General features: G+C 60.5%; 2 protein-coding genes across 4 annotated transcripts in view; both read left to right on the forward strand.

Annotated features, from left to right (window-relative positions):
- The window catches only part of CBFA2T3 (CBFA2/RUNX1 partner transcriptional co-repressor 3), an 86,193-nt gene extending 82,041 nt beyond the window's left edge, over window positions 1-4,152 (forward strand). For all 3 annotated transcript variants that reach the window (XM_026494586.4, XM_026494589.4, XM_044382324.3), the window contains one exon: window positions 703-4,152. In XM_026494586.4, the coding sequence (XP_026350371.2) occupies window positions 703-1,002 (300 nt within the window). In that variant the 3' untranslated portion in view covers window positions 1,003-4,152. The remainder of the gene's footprint in view (window positions 1-702) is intronic.
- A 4,960-nt stretch (window positions 4,153-9,112) lies between these two features.
- Window positions 9,113-11,865, forward strand: PABPN1L (PABPN1 like, cytoplasmic). Its single transcript, XM_026493680.2, is given in 9 exon segments — window positions 9,113-9,314; window positions 9,317-9,366; window positions 9,694-9,828; window positions 10,134-10,226; window positions 10,722-10,827; window positions 10,969-11,034; window positions 11,037-11,056; window positions 11,557-11,696; window positions 11,823-11,865. Coding segments are annotated over 9 exon segments (855 nt in total).
- Window positions 11,866-13,920: the final 2,055 nt, after the last annotated feature.

A 13,920-nucleotide genomic window follows, 5' to 3' on the forward strand; every position in this document is an offset into this window, starting at 1 on the left:
GAGGCCAGGGCGCGCCTGGTGGAGTGAGGACGGCAGGGAGGCCGGTGTGGCCTAGCAGAGCGAGGCAGGAGGCCCAAGAGGCTCTGGGGGCCGGCTAGACACTGGGCCTCCCTCCTGGGGCAGGCGTGGGCTCCCCCATCCTCAGCTTGGCTGCCATCTCCGGTCTCTCCCAGTACCCCTGCTCACGTGTGCAGCTGAGGCTACCGCTCGTTCCACAGAAAGGGAGCAGAGGCCCAATGGCAGGGGGCAGGCGGTGCCTGAGGCAGGCCTGGCCGTGCACCCCACACTGGAGCCTGGCAGTCTTTATGCAGCCAGGCAGGTACATTCTGGGGTTGGAGCCCAGGTAAGCTAGGAGGGCTTCCTGGAAGAGAGGAGAGGCCATGGCTGCCGTCCCTCCCGAGGACCCCATGGTCCTATAAATGCTGCACGAACCAGACTGGAGTCGCCTGGAGTTGTGTGTCTCAGTGATGCGAGCCCAACCCCCCGAATGACCCAGCCAGGTGGCCATGGCCACTGAGGGCCGCCCGCGAGCTGTGACGAGAGTCAGGGCCGTTCTCATCTTGCTCCATGATGCGGTGGCCAGGCCCGAGTGGGTGTGTTTGCAGCAAGCGCTGCCCCAGTCTGTGGCCAGGCTGGGCACTTGGGGGACGGGGCCCAGCATCCACCCTGTGGCCCCCCCTGACCGTGTCCCCCCTCCCTCAGAGCTGCTGGAACTGCGGGCGCAAGGCCAGCGAGACATGCAGTGGCTGCAACGCGGCGCGCTACTGCGGCTCCTTCTGCCAGCACCGGGACTGGGAGAAGCACCACCACGTGTGCGGCCAGAGCCTGCAGGGCCCCGCGGCCGCCGTCGCTGACCCGGGGCCCGTGCAGCCTGACGCCACGGCCAGCCTGGGCCCCTGCCTGCCCACGGGCGCCGCCAGCCCCAGCGAGGCCAGCTCCGCGGGGCCCTCCCACCCCGGCTCGCCTGGCCCGCCCGGCCCCCTGGACGCTGTGCCCCGCTGACCCCCCCTTCCCCCCAGAGCCCACCGCCCCGGCCCACAGATGCCGCGCCCTCCGGCCCCGCCAGGCCCCGGCCCCCCAGCCCGCCGGACGCTGCCCCCCGGCCCTGGGAGCCACTGCTGCTACTGCTTTTCTCCAAAAGAAAACAGAACCAACAAAAACTGCATCAACGCAACTTCCTCAGCTACCTGACGGTCTCACGCCACGACCGCTCGAGTGTCCTCAGAGACCCCCACCGAGCTTTAGCCGGCAGAGCGGCCCGGCCGGAGCATGACCGGCTCATCTGCCGCCTGTCCCCCTCCCGCTCACGCTCCCCTGTTTTTGTCTTCATGACTCTCATACACTTTCTCTTTGATGAAAAAAATCTGTTTGGTGGCATATATTTTCAGTGAAGAACTTTGGGGGGGTTTTGTGGAACAGACCTACTCAGAAGTGGACAAAGAAAACGGGGTTTTGTCCCCTTCCTGATTAAAAAGGGAAACAAAAAACTGATCTCCTACAGCTGGAGGTCTGAGCCGCCGTGGCCCAGAAGCCACCCCAGGGGCGTGTGGCCGACGCGGTGAAGATAGTAAGAACGATTTCAATTTCCAACTTAAGAAACATTTTTCAGAGTTTTTTTTTCTTTAACGTCAAACTCTTTGGCTTTAAGTAGAAATCCAAAAAGTTTTTTTTAACAAAAAGGAAAGGAAGCATACCTGTAAACTACCTTGCCAGCTAGCCAGCCAAGGACGCCGGGCATCTGTGCTCCAAAGGAAATCCAAAAAACAAACATGAGACGTCGAAATCCAAAATGGTTTTGTCACTGCCAAAGTATCTTGTCCACGGTTTTCCTCCACCCTTGGATTTGTTCAGGTGTCATCCTGTTCTCTTGCTTTGATTCCGTGTCTGGGGTGTGGGGACATTGGGGTTTGGAGGGTTTTGCTCAACGAGAAGTCCCTTGGATTTCTCAGCCGTGACGGAGGGCGCCCTGCCCACATGCGTGTGCATCTGCGTGTATACACACGTGCGGGGGACGCCCCCATCTGTCCTCACGCCCTCCATGAATTTTCATCCCATTGCATGTTTTCCACTCGTGAGAAAGCACTAATGTGTCCTTCCCAGGAGAGAATGACTCTGAAACAAAACTGTGACAATCTTGCGTTGATTCTTGACTGCTTTTCAAAGCTCGAGGAGACAGCATCTGGGCCTGGTAACTGCTGCTTCTCCGTCTCTCCTCCTCTACCTCTCCTCGCACCCCACGAGGCCGTCCGCCGCCACCCCGGCCCCAGAGTCTGCCGTCCCCACTGTCCTCTCTGCACACTGTTTCAGAAATAGAAGGAAAGCGACGAACAGGAACGCCCTCAGCAGGCCTGCTGGAGACTCGGTCAGCTGCAGAGAGCTCCACGTTTCTCTTTACCTGCCCCTTGGGGGCGTGGTCTCTCGGACCCCCCAGCCCCGTCCCCTCACCCCGCTCAGCTGCCCTGACCATCTCAAGGAGGAAGTGAAGGAGTAAGGAAGCCGTCGCGTGGACCCAGTGGGAGGACCCACGGCAGACACGGCCCGTGGTCTGGCATTTTCTTGCATCGCTGTGAGAGATTCCCAGGACTGCAGTGCAATACGGGGAGTGACCAGCTACTGAAACTGGGGCTCTTGGGGGCCCCGCCGGGAGGCAAGAAGTCAATAGTCTACGCTAATGTGAATGTATATAGTCCTTGCAGAGGTCCAAATAATGTTCATGGTGGTGATAATAAAGAGGGATGTTTGCCAAATAAAAACAGAGGGAAACTGCGGAAATATATAAAGCTTAGGACGTAGATTGTCAAAGAAATCGGAACCGTGGTCCTGCGGGGAGCAGTGGGTTTGCATGATTGCTGTGATTTTCCCAGAGCTGTAGGAATTCATTGTTCGGTCCTGGGAGGGAGGGTTCCGTCCAGGGGCCACAGGCCAGGTGCCATCCCCAATCCTCCTGACAGTGGAACCCAATTCTGAAAGTCGAGGTAGACCTCTTATCCTCCAGAAATGTCCCCAGGCCCAAGCCACAGGCCTGTGCACCTGTCAAAGGTTTGCTTTCATGGGTTTCAGAAAACCAAGGACCGGTTTGGGATTTGGGCTCTCGATGAGACGCTGAAAGCCCGCCTGTCGTGTGTCTGGGCGTCCGTCTTTCTCTCTGGCAAGCGTTGAACCTATGAAAACATCAGTTTTGGATGTGGGCCTTGGAGGCAGGTGTTTTGGGATTCTGTTTGCCAAGGTTCTGTCTAGGGAGCATCTGCCCTGGGTACACTGGGGGTTCGGGTGACCAGGTCTAATGCCCCGATGACCCACATCCCTGACGTTAGGAGTGGGGTGAGGCTGCTGGTCTGAGGCGAGGCATGCAGGAGCCCTCACCTGGGACCCGCTGGTTTGCTCTGCCAGCCCATTTCCCTGCCCCTCACAAGGCCCCCACTTTGGGGACAAGCAGGTTTACCAGGGGGTATAGTGTGTCGGCTGGCTGGGGGTGCCCCTGCCACACCCAGGCCGAGGGTCCAAGATAGGGCAGCCCCTTCCACCCTAGCTGTTGGGAACAGGTCACCCTCAAGCCAGCTCTGAAAGGCCATCTTCCCAGTGTGGTTCCCACATCCATGTCCCGTATATCAAGAAGCCAGCCCCCAGGGGGCTGCAGTAGCCCGGCGTGAAGAGCCGACCACAGGCTGAGGGATGGAGCCCATGCGGGCTGAGGGCTTTGCAGGATCAGGGGATGGCAGCCAGGTGGGGTCGGGGGCTTGCACTGAGGAAGCTGAGGCCCAGACCCAGCAGCAGAGAGATGTCCTGGTAAGTGCCGTGTCCACCACTGCCCGGGAGCTCCTCCCACCCAGGGAAGCCTGAAACGGGCACTAGGGCTCGGTCCATGTTTTGGGAGCTGTTGTTCCGTCCGTCACTGCTCAGACTCCATTCGGCCAAAGACCTCACGGCAGAACCAAACATAGAACCGAGAGCTTTGGGCAGGGGCTGTGGCAGAATTTCTGCATTAGGACAGGGGCTGCAGTGTGCACCTGCCTTTCTTACACAAAGAGGGGATCTACAGAAGGGGATCTAGTCTCCTGCTCTCTGCTCAGACTATCGTGCCCTGCGACCTCCTGAGCTTATAAACCACTGGCCAGCAGGGCAGCGTGCAGGGTCTCCTTCCCGCCGGCCACCACCAGGGTTAGACACACAGGTGACCCAAACCCTCAGTGAGATGCGGATGCTCATAGAGCGTCCCTCCCCCTAAATCAGATTCTCCCGTTCTGAGCCCAAAGATGCTTCAGGAAGACAGAGCGAGGCAGGCAAGCCAGGCAGCAGCCAGAGCTCCCTCGTCCACAGAGCCAAGCTGCATGGAGTGCACAGACGGAGGGACAATGAGATGGATGCTGGCATCCCTAGGCCCTCCCAGCCCCCGGTGTGTGATTCCTTGACCTTTCCCAACCCCTCCTCTGTCTCCTTGTTTCCCGTCCTGCCCTGGACCCAGGCTGGCCTTTCTGTTAGGACATGGCACCATCCCCAGGTGGTGTCTGGGGGGTGTCTGTACCAGGACCGCTGCCTCCTACTCCACGTGTGAATAGGCTGGCACACCCCAGACCATCAGAATAGAGGGTCCCCATCCCCACAGCTCACCAGGACCAAAGGGAAGCCGTGGGTGTTACCAGGAGCAAAGAGGAAAGCTGGAGACAGCCTTGGAGGTCCAGATGGTCAGGGCCAGAGCAAGAGGAGCCAGATGCCCAGACAAGGGGCTTCCCCATGGGCTCCACAGGTAGGGCCACTCATCAGGGACTCTAGAGGTTCTGCAGCAGAGGGAGATGGACGGGAGAGGGGCTGGGAGGTACTGGTTTTGGTTTCATCTCAATGACATGGTAGACAGGGATCACGACAGGCCCTAACTTCCTCTCTTGACCAATTTTCCCAGACATATCCTCAAAATGACACCAAAGCCCCTTTACTGTTATCCACCCATCCTGCCTGTTCCAGGCTACTCTAGCCAGCATGTCTGGCCATTATTCTGCCCATCCCCCCAGCCAACCTATAATTATTTCTTGATTCTTTTATCTCATCAGCTCACCCTTCTGACAATCCAGTCACCTGTCTGGCCATCCATCCATCCATCCATCCATCCATCCATCCATCCATCTTTCCAACCACCTACCCACCTATCTGTCCACCCATCCATCCACTTATCCAGCCACCCATCCATCCACCCAGCTACCCATCCATCCACCCAACTTTCCATCCATCCATCCATCCATCCATCCATCCATCCATCCATCCATCCATTTTTCCATCCATCCATCCATCCATCCATCCATCCATCCATCCACCCACCCACCTGTCCACCCGTCCATCCACCTATCCATTCATCCACTCATCTGTCCACCCACCCACCAACTCACCCATTCAGCCAAACACCCACCCATCCATCTGTCCATCTATTACTCTATCCCAGCTGCCACTGGATTCCACCCTCCCCCATTCAAACTTTCACCGAATTACCTGTCTCTCCACCAGCCACCCCAATACACACCAGGCATGTATCTGTCCAACTGTTCTCCAGTCTAACCCACATAGCCATGCCTCAGTCCATCCACCCTGTCCGCCTTTCCATCCACTGAACCCAGAGTAGCATCACCAAGTCCCCCAGTGTTCCAAGCTGCAAGGGCAATTTGGATCTTTCCATGACCTCGACTGCCCTAAAGGAGTCTGCCTGTGGGGTCGGCCAACCTCCCCCAGTACCTCAATCATTGGTCCAGGCCTGCTCCAGGGACAGATAAAATTCTGCTGCAGAGTAGATTGGACCAATGTTCTAGCAACAGCTTTGGCCAGTCTGGGCCCGCCTGGCAAGCGTGGTGGCCAGGAGCCAGGAGCGCTCATTGGGAGATGGCCCGCACACCTGCTCAGGGGCCCTGTGACCAGGGCCACCAGTCAGGGTGAGCACATTCCCTGGCAAGACCCCAACATTGTGGGTGTCCTGTCCTTGTCTCCAAGGGTCACTGCCCAGAGGAGGTCCTCAGGAAAGGAGGGGGCGGGGGAGAAAGATGCCAGTGCCCTGGAGCTCTTCTACCCAGGTGTTCACGGCTTGCTGTGCCTCCTTCCCACTCCTGTCGTCCATCCTGGGCTACCAGACTCTGGAAGTTAGCCCTTTAGAGCTCTGGAGAGCTGTGGGAATAGCCCCTGCCCAAGCTGAATTCAGTTAATGGCGGGGGTGTTCTCTGGGCACTAGAGGCCCAGCATTTCCTAGCCCCAGGCTGCCATGCCACATGGGATATTTTCCAAAATGGGGCTGGGAGCAAGGTCCCCAGATGATGGTGCTGCTGGCAGGATTGGAGGAGAGAGCAGAACACAGGGAGCTAGACTGGGGTACACTTCTGCTCCTCTCACCCATCCACCTCATGGATAAGGCCTGGGCAGCCCAGCGTCCATGACATCACCTGCCTGGCCCCCCACAGTTCTGAAAAACTCCATTTTGCATGCTTTCTATTCCTTTTCTTTCCTTTCAGCACCTGGAGCGCCGCCCCAAAGACCCCTTATGCTACGTCAGGGCTCAAATTGGAGCCTGTTTTATAAATATTAGAACACAGGCAGTGGACACCCTTGCTGTCGACCAGGATGCAGGAGCCCAGCCAGGCTGGCATCCAGGGTGTCAGGCCCTGGGAACAGGCTTGTGGGGATTGGATGGATTTTTCCTCTTCTTCTTCTTCTTAACTCCCCAAAAGGAGTTGGAGCGAGTGTTGGTTCATGTTCCTGTGACGGGTTTTCTCAGAGCCGTGGGACCCGTGGCACGCCGTCCCCATCGCGTGTCCCCTGATGCGCTTTGTTTGACCTGGGTGCTGTGAGACGTCATGATTCAGGTCACGTCCGTTATCTGTGTTGTGTAATAAAGCCAACGTTTGCCATCACAGGGCTGTGCCTCTCCTTGGTTCCCGGTGACTAATGTCTTTGTTCACCGTTTATGTACTGGGAGCTTTCTCTGGGCCGTGCAAGAGAGACAAGGCCCTGCCCCATGGGGGTTGTGAACAAATGGGTGACATAAGTTGGGGTGTGAATAGGAACGGACTCCCTGGCTCAGTCCGCCCACAGCCTCCTGTGCTCCTGCCAAGTGGGGTGAACTTTCAGAAGCTGTGTCCTCAAGGTGCTCTGGATGACCTTGGGCCCCAGATGATGCCCATGGCTTCAAGGACCCCAGGCCCCACTGCCTGTGGCTGTGCTGGGCACCTCCCACAAGACCCTAAGGGAGGACAATGAGGGAAGGGACACCTTGACCCCAAGGAGCCAGGGTGCTGCAGCTGTGGTGTCCTGGCTCCCAGGGCAGGTCCTGGCCAGATTCGGATGCCCAGGACTTGGCATTCCTGGTGTGCTGGCAGCCCCTGGGAGGAAGGGGTGTTATTAATACTTGGGCCCAGCCTTGGAACATGATGTATTTTGAAAGGCGTCATTGGAAAGGCCAGCATGGGGGCAAGTCTGTCCCCGTGCCAGGTGGCTGGCGGGAGCCCCAGCTGGGCCTGGTGTGTCAGCAATCCCAGCAGAGAGCAGGCTGACAGCGTTTTTCCATTGCAGAGATCTGAGCTCAGACAGAGGCTGGCGGGGGGCCCGGCCTGAGTCCAGGCAGCTTTTGGCTTGGACACAGCCACCGTGGTGTTCTGCCTCCCACGTGGAAGTGGAGGGAAGGGCCCAGGCCAGAGGCCCTCCATGAGGCCTCAGACCCCCAGGAGGCCGAGGACCTGATGGCCTCGTGCTACAGGAAAGATGGCCGTATTTCCATCCTCACCCAGACAGCCTTGGGCTGGCCCTGTCCTCAGGGCAGACACGGATGCTGCCCTTGAGGCACTGTGACCTGCCAGGGGAGACCGAGGTGGAGTCCTGGCCGAAGCAGGAGCAATCAGGGAGGCTTCCTGGAAACAGTGGTGCAGTGGCCAAAGGGCCTCCCACATCAGTGCATGTGGTGCGTGGACTCAGGAGCGGAGGGGTGTGGCCGGCAAGGAGCGCAGTGCTTGCGGAGGCCGGCCCCTGAGAGCAGAGCCAGGCGACCTGGGAGGGGGCTTGGGCCCAGGAGGCAGGCCCTGCACTAAGGAACGTGGAGCAGCAGCAGCAAGCAATCCCACACCCACAGGCCAGCTCCGTGTGAGACGCAGCTCTCCTCCCAATTCCAAGTCCTCAGGGAAGAGGCCCCACCGGGCCCAGCGTGGACCTAGCAGCTATGGCCTGGAGCGGGGGACTCTGGGCCGGGGGGGGGCAGGCATGCCCAGAGGAGTCCCCCTAACACAAAGCAGGAGTTGCACCGAGGCTGAGCCAGGCTGAGGCCAGCCAGAGCAGCCGCTCCAGCGAAGACAGATGGAAACCAGGGCACGTGGGGACACAGGCCCACGGCCGCCCTCCAGGGGCGAGAAGTGAGGAGCAGAGGCCGGCCTGGAAGCCAGAGACTTTACAAGTGGCCTTCAGGCCTCCAGTGTCCATCACAGATCTGCACCTGGTTCAACTTTCAGGACCCGTAGTCAGGGCAGGACTCCGGCTCCCACCAGCCATCCGGTCCAGAACGAGGGTGCGAGAGGGGAGTGGCCATGGGGAATCGATGGGGACGGGCCCTACCCTGCCCAGACCACAGGCCTCTGACCTCCTGCGGCACACCCCCTGCATCACCCCACCCGGTCTTTGCTCACACTGGTCCCTCCACCCACACCGCCCTCTGCCCCAGCCCTGCCTGACCCGTCGCTCTAGGGCAGCCCCAGCGCCATCTCCTCCAGAATGCCTGTCCTCATCCCACGTGCCGTCCTTCTCCCTTGTGCACGCTTGGAGAATTCACTTATCCCCGTGTCGTCCTACCCGTGGCCTGCCACTGGAGGTGTGGCACCGAGCAGGTGTGGTGGTAGGCCCGGCGGAGCTCACGCACGTGGAGATCCTGCCCAGCCCGGCCTCAGCGCCACTCCTCTTTCCACCTGTGTCCTGGGCGGGGGTCCTCCTGGGTGAGGAAGAAGGGGTAGGGCCCAGAAGCTGGGGCTGGAAGTCAGCCCGGCGGGAAGCTTTTTAAGGGCTCTAGTGGGAGCAGCTGGCCTGGGGAGGAGCTTAAAATCCTGGGGGAGGGCAGGTGCTGGTGTGGAGGTGAGCTCGGAGGCCATGATCCACCGATCCACCCATGTGGCCGTTCCTCAGCCACACTCTCTTCCCACCCCCTACCGAGGCCTGGCTGCAAAGCGTTTCCACAGACTCTGAGGCCCAGGGCTGGGGGGCCTGGAGCAGGGCCCAGAAGCCCTCTCTGGGGCCAGGGGGTGGGGACAGGAAGGAGGAGGAGCCAGGGGAAGCTGAGGGAGACCAGGAAGATGGAGATGCAGGCTTTCTCCGTCTCTGGTGGCGGGGGAGGACCTGGCTGAGTACCTGGTGCCTGACCAGGTAACACCCACGGGGAGCCCAGTGGGGACTGGCCAGGGACCTCAGGAACTTGTGCACGGATTCCGGGGGACCGACGGCTGCAGCCCTGACCCTCTTCTGGGCCACTGTCCCTGGCCCAGAAGAGGGTCGTGGGTGTGCCCACCCCTGCAAGGCTGGGGAGGATGGCAGGGCCCCAGCCCACATGCCCTTCCCGCTCCCTCCAGCATGTCCCCTTAGAGCCAGTGACCCTGAGGACAGTCAAGGTCAGTCCTGTTCCCCTCTGCCCTCCCTCGACAGGAGCCTAAGAGCCGTCCTGCCTCTGGGCTCAACCTGGGGTCGTGCTGGCAGGAGCTGGAGGCCATCAAACTGAAGCTACGGGCCATGGAACAGGCCCAAGGGCCGGAGACGCCCGGGCCACAGGGCCAGGCAGCGGGGGAGGAGGGCGCAGGGGCTGCACTGGCCAGGCAGCTGCTGAGCCCTGAGGCAAGTAGGAGCCAGCAGGCCCAGCGACCCCTTCCCTGGTGGGTGGGCCACGAGTCCTTGGGCTCACGGCTCTGAGCCCCCTTCCCCATCAGCACATCTGGGTGGGCTGCAGCTGCGGCAGGCACAGGGCCAGCTCACAGGGAGAGTCCAGGGTCTCCATGTGTCGGGCCTGGCCAGGACAGGTGTGCAGTGAGCCCTTCCAGAACAGTCCCGGGGTGACCCTCTTCCCCGAGGAGTGAGGAATGAGCCACATGCGTGAGGCGCCTGCCCTTAGCAGCTGCTGGGAGCCCCCTGCCTGTGGTGAGACCCCTTGTCCTACCCTCTCTGTGGGTGGTCCCTGCCCCGGGACCCCCAAGGAGAAGGTGGGGTCGGACCACAGATCCGTCTATGTGGGCAATGTGAGTCCGCGAGGGAACAAGATGGGGCCCCTGAAGTGGGCACCCATGGTCAGCCACCTCCTCCTGGCCTGGAAAATTAGAGAAAGGGACACAGGCCCAGGAGGGGAGGAGCCAGAGGACAGGACCTGACTGGGAGGTGGGCTACCCCAGGAGGGAACGTGGGCCCTGTGTCCTCAGGCATTTGGTTTCCCGACGTGAGCTGGGATTCAGCATTTTCACGGGAAATCTCCAGTTGGCCACCCTGGCCACAAATCCCACTTTAAAAAGCCACACGTTGTCTGGACAGGCCAGATGAACTTAGGGGTAGTCTCACACATGGAGGGCGGACGTCTCTGTCTCCAGTCCACCCCCAGCAGGGGTGGGATCTGAGGCCCTGGCTACTACCTCCGCCCCGGGGTCCAGTCAACCTCTCTACCAAGAAAATGTGCTGAAGGAGCCCCCGGGAGGGTGAGGTCTCTGCGGGAGGCCCCCCCCAGGGGCCCATACCTGTGGCAGGGGGACTACGGGGGCACAGTGGAGGACCTGTAAGCCTGCTTCAACCCCTGCAGGGAGGCCCACTGGGGCACCATCCTGTGTGACAAGTTCTCCAGACACCCCCAAGGGGTCAGTGCCAGCCAGGCAGTGGAGAGTGGGGGATGGAGGGGGCCCAGGGAGGAGGCCTCTGGAGGGGCCAAGCACCCTGGGGTACTGCGGAGCCCAGGCATCCCGGGGTGGCCCGTGCCTGCCCTGCCCGCCCACCCCAGCTATGCCTACATAGAGTTTGCCACCAGGAGCTTGGCCCAAGCCGCAGTGGAGCTGGATGAGAGTGTCTCCTAGGCCGAGTCATCAAGGTGTGTTCCCTAAACCACGTTAACCCACGAATCCCTAAGGAACCAGGAAACGCAGGCACAGGGAGGCCACCACCCTTCTCCAACCCCCCAGTGTCTCTGGGCACATCCATGGGCAGTGGGGGTGGGGGTGCCTCAGGAACCAGTGGGTCTCCACTGGATGGGGCACTGGGGAGGTTCCCTTCCCCAACTGGACTCCTGGGGGATGCTGGGTGGACAGGGGCCCATCACCTGACCATGTCTGGCTGAACAGTTCAGGTCTGAGTAGGAGTTTTGAGAAAGCTGGGAACAGGTTAGAAGGGTCTGATGCCGCAGCGCTGCGGGTTGTAATTACCGCTCCAGTAGCCGCTGCACACGGGCCTGTGAGCCTCCCGCGGAGAAACCTCGGACGGCCTCCTAGAGGCAGCGTTAGCCCTAGGCTCTGCCCTGCGCTAGATTGAGGCTGCGCTGGGGAGGAGGGGAGGAGAACAGGTGTCTCAGAGGGACTCGGCCTTCGGCTCCAGGTGCTGCCCAAAAGGACCAGCTTGCCAGGGATCAGCTCCACGGACCGCGGGGGCTTGCGAGGACAGCGGGGCGCCAGAGCAGGACCCTTCGCCCGCAGCAGTCTCCCGGGCCGGGCCCGCTGCAGACCACGCGGGCGGAACCGGTGGGCGGGGCCACGGGGAGGGAGGGGGCGGAACCTGAGGAGGGGGTGGAACCCAGGGGCGGGGCCGGGGCCCGCGTCAGGCCGGGGGGGCGGGGCCCGCGCTCACGTTCCCCTTTCTGCACTCCGCGGCCGTGGAAGGTTCTCTCCGCGGTATTCGCCGTATTGAAGGGAGGATGCATTGAGATACCTTGAGAGTGGGGCCGGGGTGGGTCGGGAGTGAACAGCTGTGCTCTCGGCGGGAATAACTACGCAGCACCCCCATCCGGAGCCACAAGTCCTGCATGAAGCCGGGCACCACCGGGGTGGGGTGGGGGGGTCCTGTGCCACTCGGGGCTTTGGAAGGCACTGGGCAAAGCTTCGGGCAGGTAGCGCTGAGTCAGCTTGAGCCTCCAAGTCTTTTTAAAGAAAAGTAGAACTGTGTCTTAATGGTAAAGCATCCATTAAATTTGGTTTTTAAACGCACGTGACAACAGGCCTCCCCTTTATTCGCCTCTTTCTCAGGTGCAGGCCTGACAGCGAAAGGCGAAAGGCAGGTGATGGGTCCCAGAGCGGGCCTGGAGGCCTGCGGGGTACGTGCTGCCCCCACCGTGAGTGACACAGCGTGAGGCCATGCGGGAGGGCAGGCACCTTGGGTGCCCAGGCCTGGCCCTTGTCAGAAGGGAGTTCCCCACGCTGGGCACTCTGACTGCGGCCCGTCTGAGGCAGAAACACCCCACTTCCTCCCTGAACGTGTGGTATGTGCTGCCTCCCACTGCAGGGCCGGGAAAGGAAACTCCCTTTGCTCCGGAGCTAAGTAACTGCCAACTACCCCTCCGAAGCGACTGGCCTGGTTATCCTACATACCAGTTCCTAACGCCAGGCACAGAGCTGCTCAGGGCTTCAATCCACAGCGGGTCCACAGGTGGTGGGGGGGACAGGCCACCCCTTGGCTCTCCACCTGCATTTGTCTCTGGTGTCCTCTCTCAGGCCAGCTTCATACTTCCGGTGTTTGGGGCCAAGTATGTCCTTGAGTGGGGTGAATGATGCCCCCTAAAAAATATGTCCACGTCCTGATTTCCAGAACCTACAAGTGTGACCCTATTTAGGAAAAGTTCAGGATGATTCTGGATTATCTGGGTGGGCCCTAAACCCAATGAGACACGTACCCACAGAGAGGATGTGGAGAAAGAGGCAAAGGTTGTAGTGTTGTGTCTATAAGCCGAGGACCTCCAAGAACCACGGGTGGCCCTCAGAAGCTGGAGAGGCATGGACCAGATCCTCCCTGAGAACCTCCCGAAGGAATCGGCCCTGCTGACCCCTCGATTCCCGACTCTGGCCTCTGGAACCGGGAGTACATTTCTTTGTTCTCTCCCGCTCGCTCGCTCACTCACACACACACCCCATGAGAAGGCAGGAAGGAGGGGCTAGTGTCCGGGCAGAGCCGGGCATGGCCCTGGACCCCCGGCAGTCAGGAGGACGCAAAGGCAGCACGCCACCCGGACAGTTTCCTGGGCAGAAGCTTATGCAGCACCGTGCAGGTGACCCCAGCTCCCGCCTGCTCGGCACCCAGGGGCTGCTTGCCCTACTCGGCCAGCGGGGGGATTTGCTTCCACCTTGGGGCGCTCACCGTGCATGCTGGCTTTTCTGTGAGGTCCTGCTGGCAGCGCCCCCCACCCCCCAGCTGGTTCCTTTTCAGAAGTGTTTTCCTGACCCCTTCTGTGTGGCCACTCTGAGGAGAGAGTGGCCCTAGGAGTCCCTCCTCTCCCATGGATTTCAGGCCCAAGCAGACCAAGAGGGAGGGAGGACAGAGAACACTCCTGACTTGGCGGCCACAAGGGTGGCAAGGGCTCCAGGCGGTGAGCTGCTGAGTGGACTTGCGTGGCTGTGCCTGGAGGAGACTGGTCTGGGGCAGAAGGACGGACAGGAGCAATCACCCAAACAACAGCCACAGGCTGACTGGGAGCTGCACCTGACGGGGCTCAGCTCTAGGGTGGAGGGACAGGCAGGCAGGTGGCCCACAAGGAGGCTAGCCTGAAGGCAGAGAGCTGCAAAACGGTGATGGGAAACCACCGCAGGACGGCTCCATGGGCAGCTCCTGGGCCAGCACATTACTTCTGAGCCTTGCTTTTCTCAGGCTTAAAATGTAGATGCTACCTAATGATGTGTGTGAAAACTCCTGAACGTAAAGCACGTTCAAGGGCTGGTCTGGCTGCACCTACAGAAAAATCCAAATAGCAGTGGC

This window comes from Ursus arctos, unplaced genomic scaffold (genome assembly GCF_023065955.2).
Source record: "Ursus arctos isolate Adak ecotype North America unplaced genomic scaffold, UrsArc2.0 scaffold_19, whole genome shotgun sequence".
NCBI lineage: Eukaryota > Metazoa > Chordata > Mammalia > Carnivora > Ursidae > Ursus > Ursus arctos.